This window comes from Dreissena polymorpha, chromosome 4 (genome assembly GCF_020536995.1).
Source record: "Dreissena polymorpha isolate Duluth1 chromosome 4, UMN_Dpol_1.0, whole genome shotgun sequence".
NCBI lineage: Eukaryota > Metazoa > Mollusca > Bivalvia > Myida > Dreissenidae > Dreissena > Dreissena polymorpha.
In genome coordinates this window covers 76,025,686-76,043,945 of record NC_068358.1, presented here as the reverse complement: position 1 = coordinate 76,043,945, position 18,260 = coordinate 76,025,686, and the positions used below count along the sequence as shown (strand labels likewise).

The 18,260-nt window shown below is 36.4% G+C and overlaps 1 protein-coding gene across 12 annotated transcripts in view; it reads left to right on the top strand.

Moving 5' to 3' along the window:
• LOC127877442 (uncharacterized) overlaps window positions 1-17,285 on the top strand; it is a 48,138-nt gene extending 30,853 nt beyond the window's left edge. For 11 of the 12 annotated variants that reach the window (XM_052423331.1, XM_052423324.1, XM_052423323.1 and 8 more), the window contains 3 exons: window positions 5,228-5,301; window positions 5,559-5,631; window positions 6,898-17,285. In XM_052423331.1, coding sequence (XP_052279291.1) covers window positions 5,228-5,301; window positions 5,559-5,631; window positions 6,898-6,999 — 249 coding nt within the window. In that variant the 3' untranslated portion in view covers window positions 7,000-17,285. The remainder of the gene's footprint in view (window positions 1-5,227; window positions 5,302-5,558; window positions 5,632-6,897) is intronic. The other variant, XR_008048438.1, reaches the window with a different exon arrangement.
• The last annotated feature ends 975 nt before the right edge of the window (window positions 17,286-18,260 follow it).

Here is an 18,260-nt window from a genome sequence, read left to right as displayed (position 1 = left end):
CTTGTATTGAAGCCTGTGTGAGGCTAATCAAGGACTACACTTTCTGCTTGTATTGAAGCCTGTGTGTGAGGCTAATCAAGGACTACACTTTCTGCTTGTATTGAAGCCTGTGTGAGGCTAATCAAGGACTACACTTTCTGCTTGTATTGATCTGTGTGTGAGGCTAATCAAGGACTACACTTTCTGCTTGTATTGATTTGTGTGTGAGGCTAATCAAGGACTACACTTTCTGCTTGTATTGATATGTGTGTGAGGCTAATCAAGGACTACACTTTCTGCTTGTATTGATCTGTGTGTGAGGCTAATCAAGGACTACACTTTCTGCTTGTATTGATTTGTGTGTGAGGCTAATCAAGGACTACACTTTCTGCTTGTATTGATCTGTGTGTGAGGCTAATCAAGGACTACACTTTCTGCTTGTATTGAAGCCTGTGTGTGAGGCTAATCAAGGACTACACTTTCTGCTTGTATTGAAGCCTGTGTGAGGCTAATCAAGGACTACACTTTCTGCTTGTATTGAAGCCTGTGTGTGAGGCTAATCAAGGACTACACTCTCTGCTTGTATTGATCTGTGTGTGAGGCTAATCAAGGACTACACTTTCTGCTTGTATTGAAGCCTGTGTGTGAGGCTAATCAAGGACTACACTTTCTGCTTGTATTGATCTTTGTGTGAGGCTAATCAAGGACTACACTTTCTGCTTGTATTGAAGCCTGTGTGTGAGGCTAATCAAGGACTACACTTTCTGCTTGTATTGAAGCCTGTGTGTGAGGCTAATCAAGGACTACACTTTCTGCTTGTATTGATCTGTGTGTGAGGCTAATCAAGGACTACACTTTCTGCTTGTATTGAAGCCTGTGTGTGAGGCTAATCAAGGACTACACTTTCTGCTTGTATTGATTTGTGTGTGAGGCTAATCAAGGACTACACTTTCTGCTTGTATTGACGCTTGTGTGTGAGGCTAATCAAGGACTACACTTTCTGCTTGTATTGAAGCCTGTGTGTGAGGCTAATCAAGGACTACACTTTCTGCTTGTATTGAAGCCTGTGTGTGAGGCTAATCAAGGACTACACTTTCTGCTTGTATTGAAGCTTGTGTGTGAGGCTGATCAAGGACTACACTTTCTGCTTGTATTGAAGCCTGTGTGTGAGGCTAATCAAGGACTACACTTTCTGCTTGTATTGATCTGTGTGTGAAGCTAATCAAGGACTACACTTTCTGCTTGTATTGATCTGTGTGTGAGGCTAATCAAGGACTACACTTTCTGCTTGTATTGAAGCCTGTGTGTGAGGCTAATCAAGGACTACACTTTCTGCTTGTATTGATCTGTGTGTGAGGCTAATCAAGGACTACACTTTCTGCTTGTATTGAAGCCTGTGTGTGAGGCTAATCAAGGACTACACTTTCTGCTTGTATTGAAGCCTGTGTGAGGCTAATCAAGGACTACACTTTCTGCTTGTATTGATCTGTGTGTGAGGCTAATCAAGGACTACACTCTCTGCTTGTATTGAAGCTTGTGTGTGAGGCTAATCAAGGACTACACTTTCTGCTTGTATTGATCTGTGTGTGAGGCTAATCAAGGACTACACTTTCTGCTTGTATTGACGCTTGTGTGTGAGGCTAATCAAGGACTACACTTTCTGCTTGTATTGATCTGTGTGTGAGGCTAATCAAGGACTACACTTTCTGCTTGTATTGAAGCTTGTGTGTGAGGCTAATCAAGGACTACACTTTCTGCTTGTATTGAAGCTTGTGTGTGAGGCTAATCAAGGACTACACTTTCTGCTTGTATTGATCTGTGTGTGAGGCTAATCAAGGACTACACTTTCTGCTTGTATTGATCTGTGTGTGATGCTAATCAAGGACTACACTTTCTGCTTGTATTGAAGCCTGTGTGTGAGGCTAATCAAGGACTACACTTTCTGCTTGTATTGATCTGTGTGTGAGGCTAATCAAGGACTACACTTTCTGCTTGTATTGAAGCCTGTGTGAGGCTAATCAAGGACTACACTTTCTGCTTGTATTGACGCTTGTGTGTGAGGCTAATCAAGGACTACACTTTCTGCTTGTATTGAAGCCTGTGTGTGAGGCTAATCAAGGACTACACTTTCTGCTTGTATTGAAGCCTGTGTGTGAGGCTAATCAAGGACTACACTTTCTGCTTGTATTGATCTGTGTGTGAGGCTAATCAAGGACTACACTTTCTGCTTGTATTGATCTGTGTGTGAGGCTAATCAAGGACTACACTTTCTGCTTGTATTGAAGCTTGTGTGTAAGGCTAATCAAGGACTACACTCTCTGCTTGTATTGAAGCCTGTGTGTGAGGCTAATCAAGGACTACACTCTCTGCTTGTATTGAAGCCTGTGTGTGAGGCTAATCAAGGACTAAACTTTCTGCTTGTATTGAAGCCTGTGTGAGGCTAATCAAGGACTACACTTTCTGCTTGTATTGAAGCCTGTGTGAGGCTAATCAAGGACTACACTTTCTGCTTGTATTGAAGCCTGTGTGTGAGGCTAATCAAGGACTACACTTTCTGCTTGTATTGATCTGTGTGTGAGGCTAATCAAGGACTACACTTTCTGCTTGTATTGAAGCTTGTGTGTGAGGCTAAGCAAGGACTACACTTTCTGCTTGTATTGAAGCCTGTGTGTGAGGCTAATCAAGGACTACACTTTCTGCTTGTATTGAAGCCTGTGTGTGAGGCTAATCAAGGACTACACTTTCTGCTTGTATTGAAGCCTGTGTGTGAGGCTAATCAAGGACTACACTTTCTGCTTGTATTGAAGCCTGTGTGAGGCTAATCAAGGACTACACTTTCTGCTTTTATTGAAGCCTGTGTGTGAGGCTAATCAAGGACTACACTTTCTGCTTGTATTGATCTGTGTGTGAGGCTAATCAAGGACTACACTTTCTGCTTGTATTGAAGCCTGTGTGTGAGGCTAATCAAGGACTACACTTTCTGCTTGTATTGATCTGTGTGTGAGGCTAATCAAGGACTACACTTTCTGCTTGTATTGATCTGTGTGTGAGGCTAATCAAGGACTACACTTTCTGCTTGTATTGAAGCCTGTGTGTGAGGCTAATCAAGGACTACACTTTCTGCTTGTATTGAAGCCTGTGTGAGGCTAATCAAGGACTACACTTTCTGCTTGTATTGATCTGTGTGTGAGGCTAATCAAGGACTACACTCTCTGCTTGTATTGAAGCCTGTGTGTGAGGCTAATCAAGGACTACACTCTCTGCTTGTATTGAAGCCTGTGTGTGAGGCTAATCAAGGACTACACTTTCTGCTTGTATTGAAGCCTGTGTGAGGCTAATCAAGGACTACACTTTCTGCTTGTATTGAAGCCTGTGTGTGAGGCTAATCAAGGACTACACTTTCTGCTTGTATTGAAGCTTGTGTGTGAGGCTAATCAAGGACTACACTTTCTGCTTGTATTGATCTGTGTGTGAGGCTAATCAAGGACTACACTTTCTGCTTGTATTGACGCTTGTGTGTGAGGCTAATCAAGGACTACACTTTCTGCTTGTATTGACGCTTGTGTGTGAGGCTAATCAAGGACTACACTTTCTGCTTGTATTGATCTGTGTGTGAGGCTAATCAAGGACTACACTCTCTGCTTGTATTGATCTGTGTGTGAGGCTAATCAAGGACTACACTCTCTGCTTGTATTGAAGCCTGTGTGTGAGGCTAATCAAGGACTACACTTTCTGCTTGTATTGAAGCCTGTGTGAGGCTAATCAAGGACTACACTTTCTGCTTGTATTGAAGCCTGTGTGTGAGGCTAATCAAGGACTACACTTTCTGCTTGTATTGATCTGTGTGTGAGGCTAATCAAGGACTACACTTTCTGCTTGTATTGATCTGTGTGTGAGGCTAATCAAGGACTACACTTTCTGCTTGTATTGAAGCCTGTGTGTGAGGCTAATCAAGGACTACACTTTCTGCTTGTATTGATCTGTGTGTGAGGCTAATCAAGGACTACACTTTCTGCTTGTATTGAAGCTTGTGTGTGAGGCTAATCAAGGACTACACTTTCTGCTTGTATTGAAGCTTGTGTGTGAGGCTAATCAAGGACTACACTTTCTGCTTGTATTGAAGCTTGTGTGTGAGGCTAATCAAGGACTACACTTTCTGCTTGTATTGAAGCTTGTGTGTGAGGCTAATCAAGGACTACACTCTCTGCTTGTATTGAAGCCTGTGTGTGAGGCTAATCAAGGACTACACTCTCTGCTTGCATTGAAGCCTGTGTGTGAGGCTAATCAAGGACTACACTTTCTGCTTGTATTGATCTGTGTGTGAGGCTAATCAAGGACTACACTTTCTGCTTGTATTGATCTGTGTGTGAGGCTAATCAAGGACTACACTTTCTGCTTGTATTGACGCTTGTGTGTGAGGCTAATCAAGGACTACACTTTCTGCTTGTATTGATCTGTGTGTGAGGCTAATCAAGGACTACACTCTCTGCTTGTATTGAAGCCTGTGTGTGAAGCTAATCAAGGACTACACTTTCTGCTTGTATTGAAGCCTGTGTGTGAGGCTAATCAAGGACTACACTTTCTGCTTGTATTGAATTTTCTGTTTAATGAAGGCTCTTCTTAATGAAAATTCAGATTAGGCCAAAACTGTCTTCCCTGATCAGCCTGTGTGGACTGCACAGGCTTATCCGGCAATGACAATTAAAGCAGGTGCTTTAAGCCAAATCTTTACAGAACACACCTTGTACTGACCAAGACTTTCTTAATGGATCCCCACGTTTATTCTGTATTCTGATGTGGTATACTGCGGTAATGTGATTTTGCAACATTAGCAGAGTCTTTCTTGTATGCTTTTTTGTGGACTGTATGGAAACATCCATGATAAACAATAGTTATCAACTCCTATTAGAAGTGAGAAATGACCGCAAATATTTTTTATGAACGGAAATATTGAAAAAGAAATTACACTCATCTGTAACTGTTTTTTTCTGGTTATTTTTTTTATCATTTATGATGCCAGACTTCCAATTAATAAAATGACGAATGGTTAAGGTTATCATGGCATTATAATTCCTGCCAAATTTGAGTTAAACCCCTTGGAAATGTACACCAATGGTCAAAAAGCAGTAACATGAAAAGAAAGTACAATAGACACTTTTCATCCATTAAAGAAGCAGGTAGAACTTTTGATATTAATGTTGCAATTTATAAATCCCTCTTCCTTTATTTCGTTAAATCTTTTCACAAGCCAACGACAAAGAAAACATTCAAGATGTGGAAAAATGAGGACCTACAGGCTTGGTTGAAGGCTCACAATATGGAGTAAGTGCTCTTTCTACATTAAGCACATCAATTAAGCTCTGAGCATACATTTTCAATTATGGTTCTTTTCTCTTGACAATACCATCTGTAAAAAACTGAGTCCTGTATTATACTCCCGAATTGTGAATGTGATGTTCTATTGAGGACTAACAATCTGGACCAAACTGGATCAAGTCAAATTATAGACAAAATTACATATGTTAGACTTGCTGTTCATGTTGACTATAAATCACAACTGTTTTAATTTCTGCTAACAGAGGTTCCAGCTTCAAGAAGGTTCGAGCCTTGTCTGGCGCCAACCTGCATTATCTGCATCATGTCATGTCCAGGGTAAGAACAGTCACCGTAGACTCTATCATATCTGCTTTGAGGATAGAACACCCTGTGATGTAAACTAATAATAATTACCGGCTTGTTGAAACTGTCAAACAAGCGCATTATAGTGGTGTCTTTTTAGTGTAATTTAATCAACATCATTTGATTTCTAAGCACACCTGCAATACAATTGCTTTTTGTCAGTTGTGCGATGTGAATTGTCTATAAACTTTCCATTCAAATGACATCTCTTTCTAAACCTTGGGGATCATTTGAAACAAGCAAATTCGTTGAATTGATATCCCCCGCCAATATGCTTCTGGACACTCATACCAAGTTTCAATGAAATCCGACAAAGCATTTCAAAGATATTGCTCCGGACACACAAACAAACATTTTTTCAAGATACAAAGGGCCATAACTCTGTTATTAACAGATGGTGTACAATGCCATTTGGCGTGCATTATCCTATTATCCATATATATTTACTCATACCAAGTTGCAATGAAATCCGCCAAAGAACTACCAAGATATGGCAAGACGGACGGACGGAAAGACGGAAGGACAGACGGACAACGCCAAAACAATAACCCTCTTTGGCGGGGGATAATAAACTTCCTCTTTTTAAGTTGTTAAAATCATTCAAATCTGCTGCAGATGTTGATCACCAAAGCTGAAAATTTATTTAAATGGAAACTTTAACTATCTTCTATAACAACCAAGGTTTAGAGGCTTTTATATTTGCTTATCTATAAAAATTGCTAATTACCGGTAGTAGTAATTACAGGAAAAAGCATACAAACAAGTTTGCCAGTGAGTTAGGTTTCACTGATTTTAAAGGCATCAATGTTTGGCTTGGACCTTTTGAAAGGCTTTATTGAGAATGATACTATCAGCGGATCACCCATTTTAAATTGGTCACCTGTCTATACAGCCACCTACCATAAACAGCCACTTTTGCTACTTCCATTTACAGTCTGCAGTACACAGGTGGGACTGTACTGAAAATGAGATAAAACAAAAATTGGTATAAGTTTTGACAAAATGAGGTATCAAGATGCTTAAAAGTTGTTTCAAATTCACCTTCATGTTTAGTATCTAGGCAATAATTTTAGATAGAACTTCTACATAACTGTAGTTACTATATAAAATAAGAAGATTTAAGCTTTTAAGTTATATCTGTCCGCATATGCAGAAGTTTGCCTGAAGTGAGCCAGAGATAATTAAGTTAAGCTGTAGATATAAAATTGTTGTTCATGAACCCACATTTCTCTTATACAGGCCCCAGAGACATTCTATCGCTGGCTTGAGACACAATTAGGGCTCAAAACTCTAGACGAGTTCAGAACTTTTGAAGACGCATTGAAGGAGCCACTCCAGTAAAAGTAAAACAGTTTCCTTTACCTTTCAGCGACAATGGAACAACAGTTCTGCAAAGTGTGTGTTTCTATTTGTCATTTATATATAAACTAGTATTGTTATTAATAACAGATTTATCCTATTGCTACAGAATCCGTATCAAAATAACAAATAGTGATATACGCTTAAATGCATTTAAATGTATTTTAATTCTGATTTTGGAATAATCTTTTTTTGTTTTCATGTAAATTAGTTAAGTTAGTCTTTTTAAATTTAGTCAGATTGAGTAAGTCAGGTATGATGGGGAAAATAAAATACTTGGTTTGTTGTTTCAGTTTTTTTTAATAAACATATTGAACCCCATTTTTGCATTTCATTGCAAAGTATGTTGCATAGAGGAAATTTTATCTCTAGCTTGTAATGAAAAGCGACAGTGAATTTTTTGTATTTAAGTTGATCATTGATCCACCTCAATTACTTGCCATGTATTATGTTAAAGCTTCTCAACCGAGAGTTGTATCCCTTGACTTATATAATTGAGCCTCAATCTGTATATATGGGACTTAATGCATATGTGAAAAGTGTGTTTCCAGATTAGCTTGTGCAGTCCGCAAGTTATTCCTCTTTTTCAACTCAAAATTTACATAACACGATTATCTTACAAACTATCTACACTTTTAAACTGACAACATTTAGCATTGATTTATATCAAGTTGTGCAAGTTCACTTTATTTAATCTATGTTAAGAATATCTTATTTGCTTATGTCCCATTTTAAACAAACTTTTCTAAATCATTATTATTATAACTGGCTTCACAATACAACATGTGGAATTGGTGGGTATTCCTCACTTCTGTGACAAGCTCTAGGTTATGTTAATCCATGAGAATACCCTTTCGTAATGTGTTAAAAAGAAGTGTCAGTTATGTTGTAAATAGATAATTACAAGGAAGTGAAGTGTACCATTGTTTGTAAATGAGGCATATCTAGTATGTCTTATAACTGTGCCATACTCCATTATTTATTGACAATTATAGCCGCGTTCTGAAAAAACTGGGCATAATGCATGTGCGTAAAGTGTCATCCCAGATTAGCCTGTGCAGTCAGCACAGGCTAATCAGGGACAACACTTTCCGCCTAAACTTGATTTTTGGCAAGGAGGGACTTCCTTGAAACTAAAAATACCATAAAAGCGAAGTGTCGTCCCTGATTAGCCTGAATTAGGCACATGCATTAAGCCCAATTTTCTCAGAACAAGACACATTAAATCTGCGTGGGCACAGATTAATCAACGTAATTTTGATGTGTTTTTTTACTACTGGTTATTAAAAAGTAAGGGACAAAATATTTGTTATCTGTTTACAGCACTCGTATGTCTTTGTATAATAGTTAAGTTTAAGTCTAAAGTTCCAAGTATTATTTTAATTGCTATATAGAATGTGTTTTCTAAGAAAAATATAATCATGAAATATTATCATGAGCTCAAAGTTTTGGTGCATTTTGCTCATTGTTTGATTTGTACAATCTTTTGCTGTCGTTATTAGTTGAATCTTGTTTCACTGATGTTTTTTTGTATAAGTATTTAATATACATATATTGCTTTGATATATGTATACAATCTTCTGTGATATTATTGTATGTGATATATTTTACAATTTGTTTCTACCACCACCCCACCCCCATAAGGCCCCATAAGGTGTATGTTTTTTATATAGTAGTGGATAGCCTCATTCCGTCTTTGCCTGCATCTGTAACATTCTTCTTGTGCATTTCCTCCAACATTTTGCATGTGATATTTTGCTTACCTGAGAAAAAACTCACGGTATTCTTATGTTATCACCTTTTGTCCACATTTATGGGAAGATCTTGATGAAACTTGGTCAGAACATTGGTCTCCATGATTTCCCGGTCAAGTTTAAAACTTATTCATGAACGTGTTGTAAAAAAACAGGGTCACTATTTCAAATTTAGCAAAAGGCTGGTGAATATTGTAGAGGCAGCATTAAGTAGTGATTTAGCGGAACATTTTTTCTTATTATCTGCCAAGTTTCAAAATGGATCATATGGGTCAAAAACTTTATGCCGAGGTAAGATTTAAGAAAAGCAGTCTAAGAGCCATATTTATTTACCCAATCTTCATGAACCTGGGTGTTCCAATGACATTTTAATGAAGTTAAAAACTGGTTCATGTGGGTATAAAAACCTATGTCAGTAGGGCAAATTAAAGTAAAAGCTTTTGAATATTCTAGAGTGCACATTTATTCCCCAATCTTCATAAACTTGATCAAAACATCAATCTCAATAATATCTCATCCTTTGTCAAAAGTGGGTCACGTGAGGTTACAAATGAGGTTACTTGGTCAAATTAAAGTGAAAGCTTCCCACCACTTTAGAGACAACATGTGTAGCCCTATCTTCATGAAACTTGACAAGAACATTTGTCCCAATGATATCTGGCAAAGTTCTAAACTTGGTCACACGGGTGAATAACTTAATACCCGTAACAATATCCCATTAAAGAAAAGCTTGTAAAGACTCTAGAAGCCAGATCTATCTTCAGGAAACATGGTTATACCATTCATGCCAATTTGATATTTTGAACCAGTTGGAAACTTGGTCATTGGAACAAAACATTAGTTCTAAAGGCCATATGAAAGAAGAAGCTTGCAATCACTCTAAAGACAACATTGATTGCTTTGATTGTCATGAAACTTGGTCAGAAAATTTGTCAGGATGATCTCTCCACTTTATTCAAAATTGGATCGTGTGGTTTTAAAAGGTAAGTTACAAGAGAAAATTAAAATTAACACTCAATAGGCCACATTTATTGCCTTAGCTTCATGAAACTTGGCTATAGATAATAATCCCACAGATATCTGAGCTGTATTCGAAACTGGATCACAAAGGATCAATTCAATTTTATTTTTTTGTCAATTTTAGGGGAAAAAATTTGAATACTCTGAAGGCCACATTTATTGCCAAATCTTCATGAGACATGGTGAGAACACTTTTCTATATGATATTTAGGCATAGTTTGAAACTAGGTCCTGTGAGGTCATATTGAAGAAGCTTGTGAACACTCTGGAGACAATGTATACTGCCCAATATTCATGAATCTTGGTGATACTTTTGTTCATAATGGTATGTCGACCATGTTTAATGACAGTGGTCACTTGGGGTAAGCAAGTAGGTTTACTTTTTAGCCATCTCAGGTGAGCTCCTTAGGGCCTAAATTAGCCCTCTGATTTTCATAGTTTTATATGAGTCGTGTTCTGAGAAAACTGAGCATAATGCATGTGCTTAAAGTGCCATCCCAGATTAGCCTGTGCAGTCTGCACAGGCTTATCAGGGACGACACTTTCCGCTTTTATGACATTTTTCATTTAAATGCAGTCTCTTCTTAGCAAAAATCCAATTTAGGCGGAAAGTGTCGTCCCTGATTAGCCTGTGCAGACTTTTAAAAGGTTATTGCCCTTTGTGGAAAATGATATACATTTTGATTGCAAGTTTTATCAAACTTACTAAATAACTATCTCCAAGTGCTCAAGAGTATATTGTCAAGGTTTAGTAATATCACTTCCCTTAGTTTAAAATACTGTATAACAGCTTCTGTGCACAATTTGTACATTTTCTATGTGATTTTCACCAAAAGTTTACATAATAATTTTCTCCAATGGTAACAGCGAATTTTTTCTAGGTTTCACATTGCATTATTTTTTATGGAGCACTCTCTTCTGTGCGCAATTACGTTTTTTTGTACTTTACTCTTCGAACAACAATACACCCATGGTGGGAGTTGCATTGTATTTGACAGCTTCTTCTCTATATTTGTAATGTTTTTCTAAAATTAATCACAAAACCGAATGTGCTAAATATTACAGATCTATATTAACTCTTGTGCCATGTTAATTACAAAAGTGCCAATCACTTATGTCAGCCATTGTCCTTACAGACATATGAATTAAGAAGTGCATCATGATAGCTGTCACGCTCTAGGTATTATGTTGTTATAGTAGTTAACCAAATCGCCATACATTTGGGGAAAAAACATTATTCTATGGATACTGACAATTTTGTCATAATTTAAGTGGTGATTTTAGTTTCACTTCAGTTAGTCCCAAGGAATGTGAACTAGAAATATTTGAAACATTTCAGCCTTGTTTACTCCAAAAAAAATAATGAGGTTATCCAAACAATTTTTTTTCTGGAATAAGTCTATTTAGACCATATCCAGTGACTATGAAACTTGGAGGTCAAAGTCTAAACATTAATTATTGACCAATGACCATGCATGTTACATGTGATTGTTGATTTCCATAGGTTGAGTGTTCCTATTTTGTCAAAGATTTATATGAACAATATATGTAGGCATATAGACATTTGTTTGTTGTGTTTTAAGTTAAATTTGTGTCCTTACATTAATAGTGTTTTCTTTAATTGTTATGCTGTGACATAAGTGTTTTTGTTATTAATACCGTTTATACGCATAGCTACCGACAAATGCTATGTTTAAGTGTTAGTAGTAATTTTCATCAGAAAATATGCTGCCAATAGGCTTGTTTTATTACATTGTATTTGTTAGTTAACTTACAAACACATGATTTTACAAACATAAATTTAAAAGAACGTTTGTTATGTTAAGCTCACCTGAGCACAACGTTCTCATGGCCAGCTTTTTTGATCACCTTTTGTATAACGTTTATCGTCAGTCGGTCATCGTCAACATTAACTTGGTGAACTCTCTTGTTATCTTTGCTTAGTTTAAAAATGGGTATGTAGAGTAAATATCTTGATCAGTATATCCACTGAAAGAAAATGCTTAGTAACACTTCAGAAGTTGCATTTTGTACCCAATTATCATGAACCTTGCTCTAAACATTTACCCTTAATATATCTTGGCAACGTTAAAAAATGGTCTCTATCCATATTTAAACATGGCAGCTGGTGAGTGGGAAAGTTTTTCTAATATGGCTATTGTTAAATCTTGTAAACACCCTAAGGTCACATTTATTTTGCCCAATCTTCATTAAATGTGCTCAGAACATTGTCTCAATAATATCAAACAAGTTAGAAAATGGTTCCTTTCTAATGATAAACATGGCAGCCAGGAATTGGGCAATTGTCCATATACGGCAATAGTAAAATGTTGTGAACACTCTACAAGTAACATTTATAGCTTAATCTTCTTGAAACTTTTTCAGAACATTTATCCAAATCATATCTCAACCATGTTTGAAAAGGGTTATGGTCCATTGAAAAAGATGGTAACCATGGGACGGGGAAGTTTTCCTTCAATGGCTATACCTTGAGAACGCTCTTGAAGTCACATGTTTTGCACAATCGTTATGAAACTTGCTCAGAACATTTGTTTTAATGATATCTTAACTGAATTAGAAACTTAGTTGCATGGGTACACACTTTAGGTCACTAGGTCAAATTAAAGATGTCATATTTATTGCCAAATCTAATTTAAAATCTTTTTCAGAACATATGTCTTTATAATATATCAAGTCACAACATTCTCTTCCTATTACATCTAGTGAAAACATTTGTGCCAATTATATCTCGGCCATGTTTGAAACTGGATCACATTGGGTAAAAAAGATATCATAAGGTAAAATCAAATAAAAAGCTTGTGAGCACTGCTAGAGGCTGCATGATAGTCCAGGTGTTAGGTAAGTTTTCCTTGTAAATCCTTGTGAAACTTTCTGAAGACTACCTTTTCAGAACATGTAAGTGTATTGGGGTTTTAGGTGAGCGCCTTGGGCCCTCAATGAGGATCTGCCGGATATTAAAAACTAATCATATAATTATTGGTTTTAGCTATAGAATATCAATATGTATTTAAAGCTTTTTTTACTAACATTAGTTTCTAGAATCAATTAGAAGTGTTAGTGTGAAGTTTTATACTAAACTCCGATTTTTAAATGAGTAAAAAGCTGATTTCGCCATTTTATGCTTGTGCCATAATAAAGCATTAAATTTGTCAGCCTAATTTCCAATTTCAGCATTGGAAGTCAGTAAATGTAATTGTGACTACAATTATCGTTCTGCTTGTGCTGTGATTTGTCTTCAATTATCCTGTTTTGAGTTTGTGCCCCAGAGTTAATATTTACTATGTATGGGCCATCAACATGTTTGGCTTCCAAAATGCCAATCATAAATGCTCATTTGGGCACTTCAAGTGTGAGCCTTTCTGATCAGTCACGCTCTGTCTGTTTTACATCATTTTCCTTTATTAAGAATTTATTAAAACAAATTATAATATGAATCTACATGACTGTTGATTTTAAACAAAACATTGCAGAAATGTGGCTAGGATGCTTATTTGAAAAAAAAGAAATCTTGTAAAGGATTACCTTCTACCAAATTTGTTTGAATTATTTTGATTTATTTATAAGTGTTGCCGCTGGGGATCTGGGTTATTTCCATTGTATGTATATTCTAAACGTTTATAAAAGGTCTGGTCCATCAGGATTTCAAAAGGTTTTACATTAATTGGTTGTAGGGTGACCTGATATTCAGTTTCTTACATTATTTTGATTATTTATAAACATGCCTTTTCTTTTTACCGAACCACTGGCTGGATTTCAAGATGATATCATTCTGTAAATTTACCTTCTGTGACCAATCATCAAACTATGTCAAATTAGTTTAGTTCGTTCAAAACCAAAGTTGCCAGATGGGCAGAGAAGATGTTTTGTTTGGCTTGATCGGATACAAACTTTAACACATTTTTCGTAAAACACCATCTGGATTTTAAAAAAGGGTTTACTGTTTACACTTTATTTAAATAATTTTGATTTGGCTTTCTTTATGTGATTGTATTTTTTTTAAATCTTCTTGTCCAATACCATTTGTTGGATTTCAAAATTATTTCACTGAAATGGTTAAAGGGTTATCCGGTACCAAATGTATTCAAATGTTTTTTATTTATTTGCAAAACACATGGCCACCAGTTTTCTTTACATGACATTATGGAAAACCATAAAAATCTTCTTGTCTGTTATCACAGCCTGAATTTCAGTTTACTAAATTTTGTCAAATGATTTTAATTCATTGAAATACATAAATACAAGGCAGTGATCCTTATTTATTTTGAAAACTTAAAGCTTATCTTACAGAAAACACTTTCAAATTTAATATTTTTTAAACACAATTGAATACATGTAGTATGATTTCCACCATATGTTCGTGTCTTGTCAGCTCTTAACTTCAAATATTTTTACACAGCATCATTGTGGCTTTTACTCAGATGTGCAATCCTGTGACACATTGGTCCTCTTACGTTGGGTATCCACCAATTGTTTGGTGATTTGCTTTTCCATTAAGGACTATTCAAATACAATTGCTGTAAATAGAGCTTACAAAGAAAAACAAGCGTTTGAAATTTAGTAAACTTTTTTTCCAATACTGTGAATGATATTTATGAAACAGGGTATTTTTTGGTATGTTAATTTTATAATCTTGTGTATAATGGTGTTTACAAAAGGCACACTTTAACACTAAATTACCTCTGAAATTTACCTCTGTAACTTTTTAACTGTTAACAGAGTTTACTGCGTTCACACGCCATGTGCTATTGTAAAAATTGGGTTAGGGACAACGACAACGAGCGAGGCATGGTATTGTGATGCGCATGGGGGGGTTAGTGGGTTAGAGTACGGGTTATGGTTATGGGTCGGGTTTGGGTTAGGGTTAGCCGTAACCCTAACCCTAACCTAACCATAACCCAGGGTTATCTTCCCTATACCATGCCTGGCTCGTTGTTGTTGTCCGCTTCCTTTGTTTACATTTGTTTAATGTGATCTGTTTGTGTAACATTCAAATCTTGCATGTGCATCGTGTATTGAAAGCTAACATGACCACAACATGCTCATGCAGTCATGGTGATTTTTTGTGATCACCTTTTTTCCCTCATCTTCGTCTGAAATCACTTGTCAACATTTGTCTAATGTTAACACTCTAGAGGTCACATTTATTGCCCGATCTTAATGAGACTTTGTCAGAACAGTTGTCTGGATAGTATCTGGGCTGAGATCAAAACTTGGTCATGATGGGTAAGACTAGATCACAAGGTCAAAGTAAAGAAAAAGCTCATATAAACTCTAGAGGCCATATTTTATCCCAATTTGAATGAAACGTTGTCCAAATTATATCTCAGCTGAGTTTAAACGGAATCACATCAAATGATTGGTTAAATTAACTAGGTCACAATGTAAAAAAAAGAAAACCTTGTTAACACTCTAGAGGCCAATTCAGTATCTTCATGAAAATTTCTCAAATCATTTGCTCTTATGATGTGGCAGCTGTATTCAGAAATTGTTCAGGTTTTTTGAAAAACACATCTTCCAAGGGACTGGGCAGTTTTCTTTATATGGCTATTGTTGTATTGTTGAGCCATGTGAGAACTATCAGTCACACTTTAGTCTTCATCAAGCATTGATTTGGAACATTTATTCTGCGGTTTACTATACATGTATATGGCTAGAGTGGAACCTGTGAGAAACTAGAAGTCACAAATGGCCTAATTTTCCTCAGGATATTTGTTCTAATTATATCTGGCACAAATTTGAAAACAGTCCTTTGGAAAACATAGCCCAAAGAGGGGGAGGGGGAGTTTTCATGATGGCTATATTGAAACCGTGTAAACACGCTATAAGTCACACATTTTGCCAATCCTTCATAAAATGTTAATAAAACCTTGTACATCAGATTTATTGTCAGATCTACATACAACTTCTACAGAACATATGTTCTTCTGATATCATATCTCAGTCTGTTCTGTTGAAACGAATGTAGGTAAAAATGCCAGAGGTAAAAATGCCAGAGGTAAAAATGCCAGAGGTAAAAATGCCAGATGTAAAGCGGTAAAAATGCCATAGGTAAAAATGCCATAGGTAAAAATGCCAGACGTTATATAGTAAAACAGATTTTTATGTCCCCCACTAAAGTAGTGGGGGACATATTGTTTTTGCCCTGTCTGTCTGTTTGTCTGTTTGCGCCAACTTTAACATTTTGCAATAACTTTTGTTATATTGAAGATAGCAACTTCATATTTGGCATGCATATGTATCTCATTAAGCTGCACATTTTGAGTGGTGAAAGTTCAAGGTCAAGGTCATCCTTCAAGGTCAGAGGTCAAATATATGTGGCCAAAATCGCTAATTTTATTAATACTTTTGCAATATTGAAGATAGCAACTTGATATTTGCCATGCATGTGTATCTCATGGAGCTGCACATTTTGAGTGGTGAATTGTCAAGGTCAAGGTCATCCGTCAAGGTCAGAGGTCAAATATATGTGGCCCAAATCGCTTATTTTATAAATACTTTTGCAATATTGAAGATAGCAACTTAATATTTGGCATGCATGTGCATCTTATGGAGCTGCACATTTTGAGTGATGAAAGGTCAAGGTCATCCTTCAAGGTCAGAGGTCAAATATATGTGGCCCAAATCACTTATTTTATGAATACTTTTGCAATATTGAAGATAGCAACTTGATATTTGGCATGCATGTGTATATCATGGAGCTGCACATTTTGAGTGGTGAAAGGTCAATGTCATCCTTCACAAGGTCAACGTCATCCTTCAAGGTCAAACGTCATATAGGGGGACATTGTGTTTCACAAACACATCTTGTTGAGCAATATTTTTTAAGGATATTGAGTATTGTATGGAAACAATTTTTTATTTGAACTTGTTCTACTTGTCTTACTAATAAATTTAGACAGTAATTTTGTTGTTTTGTGCTTTATTCATTCTGTTTATTGGTTGGAATTTTTTGTTTCTTTGATGAATCGTCATTAAAGGAAACTTGTTAAATTCATTGTAAAAGCTATTGGATTGTTATTGATGTAATGGAATCTTTAGATTTTTGAGGATAATAAATTATTAAAGCAATGTGACAAACAAGCAGGGTTTTGATGGTGATTATGTTTGCATTTATTATTTTAAATGAGGCATGTATTGATACGTCTAGCTAATTACAGCATTTAAACTTAGAGCTGATAATATAAAGATTTTTTAGAGAGTAAATTTTCCCCCCACAACTAAAATTGTGTACATAACATCTAACTGTATTTTTTTCTTTATCAATTGCGGATTTTAAAAATTCACTTAACTTTGTTAAAACAGATAGAGCTTTCTCTTACATCATACATTCTCACAAAAGTCATATATTTGTACAAAATGCATACACATATTTTTGGTGTTATTTTGATGCATGTGTATTGTGTATTTATTATTATGGTTGTTTGACGTTTAGCTGTATATGCTTATGTCGTAAATAAACTCGCTGTTCTGTTCTGTTAACTTATTGGGATTTATTGTGCTTGAATCAAAGTCAGGGGAAGTCTACACTGTGTATTAGCAACCTGCTGTGGTGATCACTATCTTATTTGCTCAATACACAGGCACCTGGCTACTGTACTGGAAAAATGGGATTTACTGCCAAAATAACTGATTTCATTTATTGCTAAATTGTTGTGTACATTAAAAAAACTTCAATAAATAGTAAACGCTCTAAAATTGTCTTATATTTATACCGTTTGAAATATTTAATGACAATAATTGCAAGCGTCCGTTTTATTTACCATTATTATTATGCCCCCCTTCGAAGAAGAGGGGGTATATTGCTTTGCTCATGTCGGTCGGTCTGTCGGTCTGTTGGTCGGTCCGTCCACCAGGTGGTTGTCAGACGATAACTCAAGAATGCTTAGGCCTAGGATCATGAAACTTCATAGGTACATTGATCATGACTCACAGATGACCCCTATTGATTTTGAGGTCACTAGGTCAAAGGTCAAGGTCACTGTGACCCGAAATAGTAAAATGGTTTCCGGATGATAATTCAAGAACGCTTATGCCTAGGATCATGAAACTTCATAGGTAGATTGATCATGACTAGCAGATGACCCCTATTGATTTTCAGGTCACTAGGTCAAAGGTCAAGGTCACGGCGACCCGAAATAGTAAAATGGTTTCCGGATGATAACTCAAGAACGCTTATACCTAGGATCATGAAACTTGGTAGGTAGATTGATCATGACTAGCAGATGACCCCTATTGATTTTCAGGTCACTAGGTCAAAGGTCAAGGTCACGGCGACCCGAAATAGTAAAATGGTTTCCGGATGATAACTCAAGAACGCTTATACCTAGGATCATGAAACTTGGTAGGTACATTGATCATGACTGGCAGATGACCCCTATTGATTTTCAGGTCACTAGGTCAAAGGTCAAGGTCACAGTGACCCGAAATAGTAAAATGGTTTCCTGATGA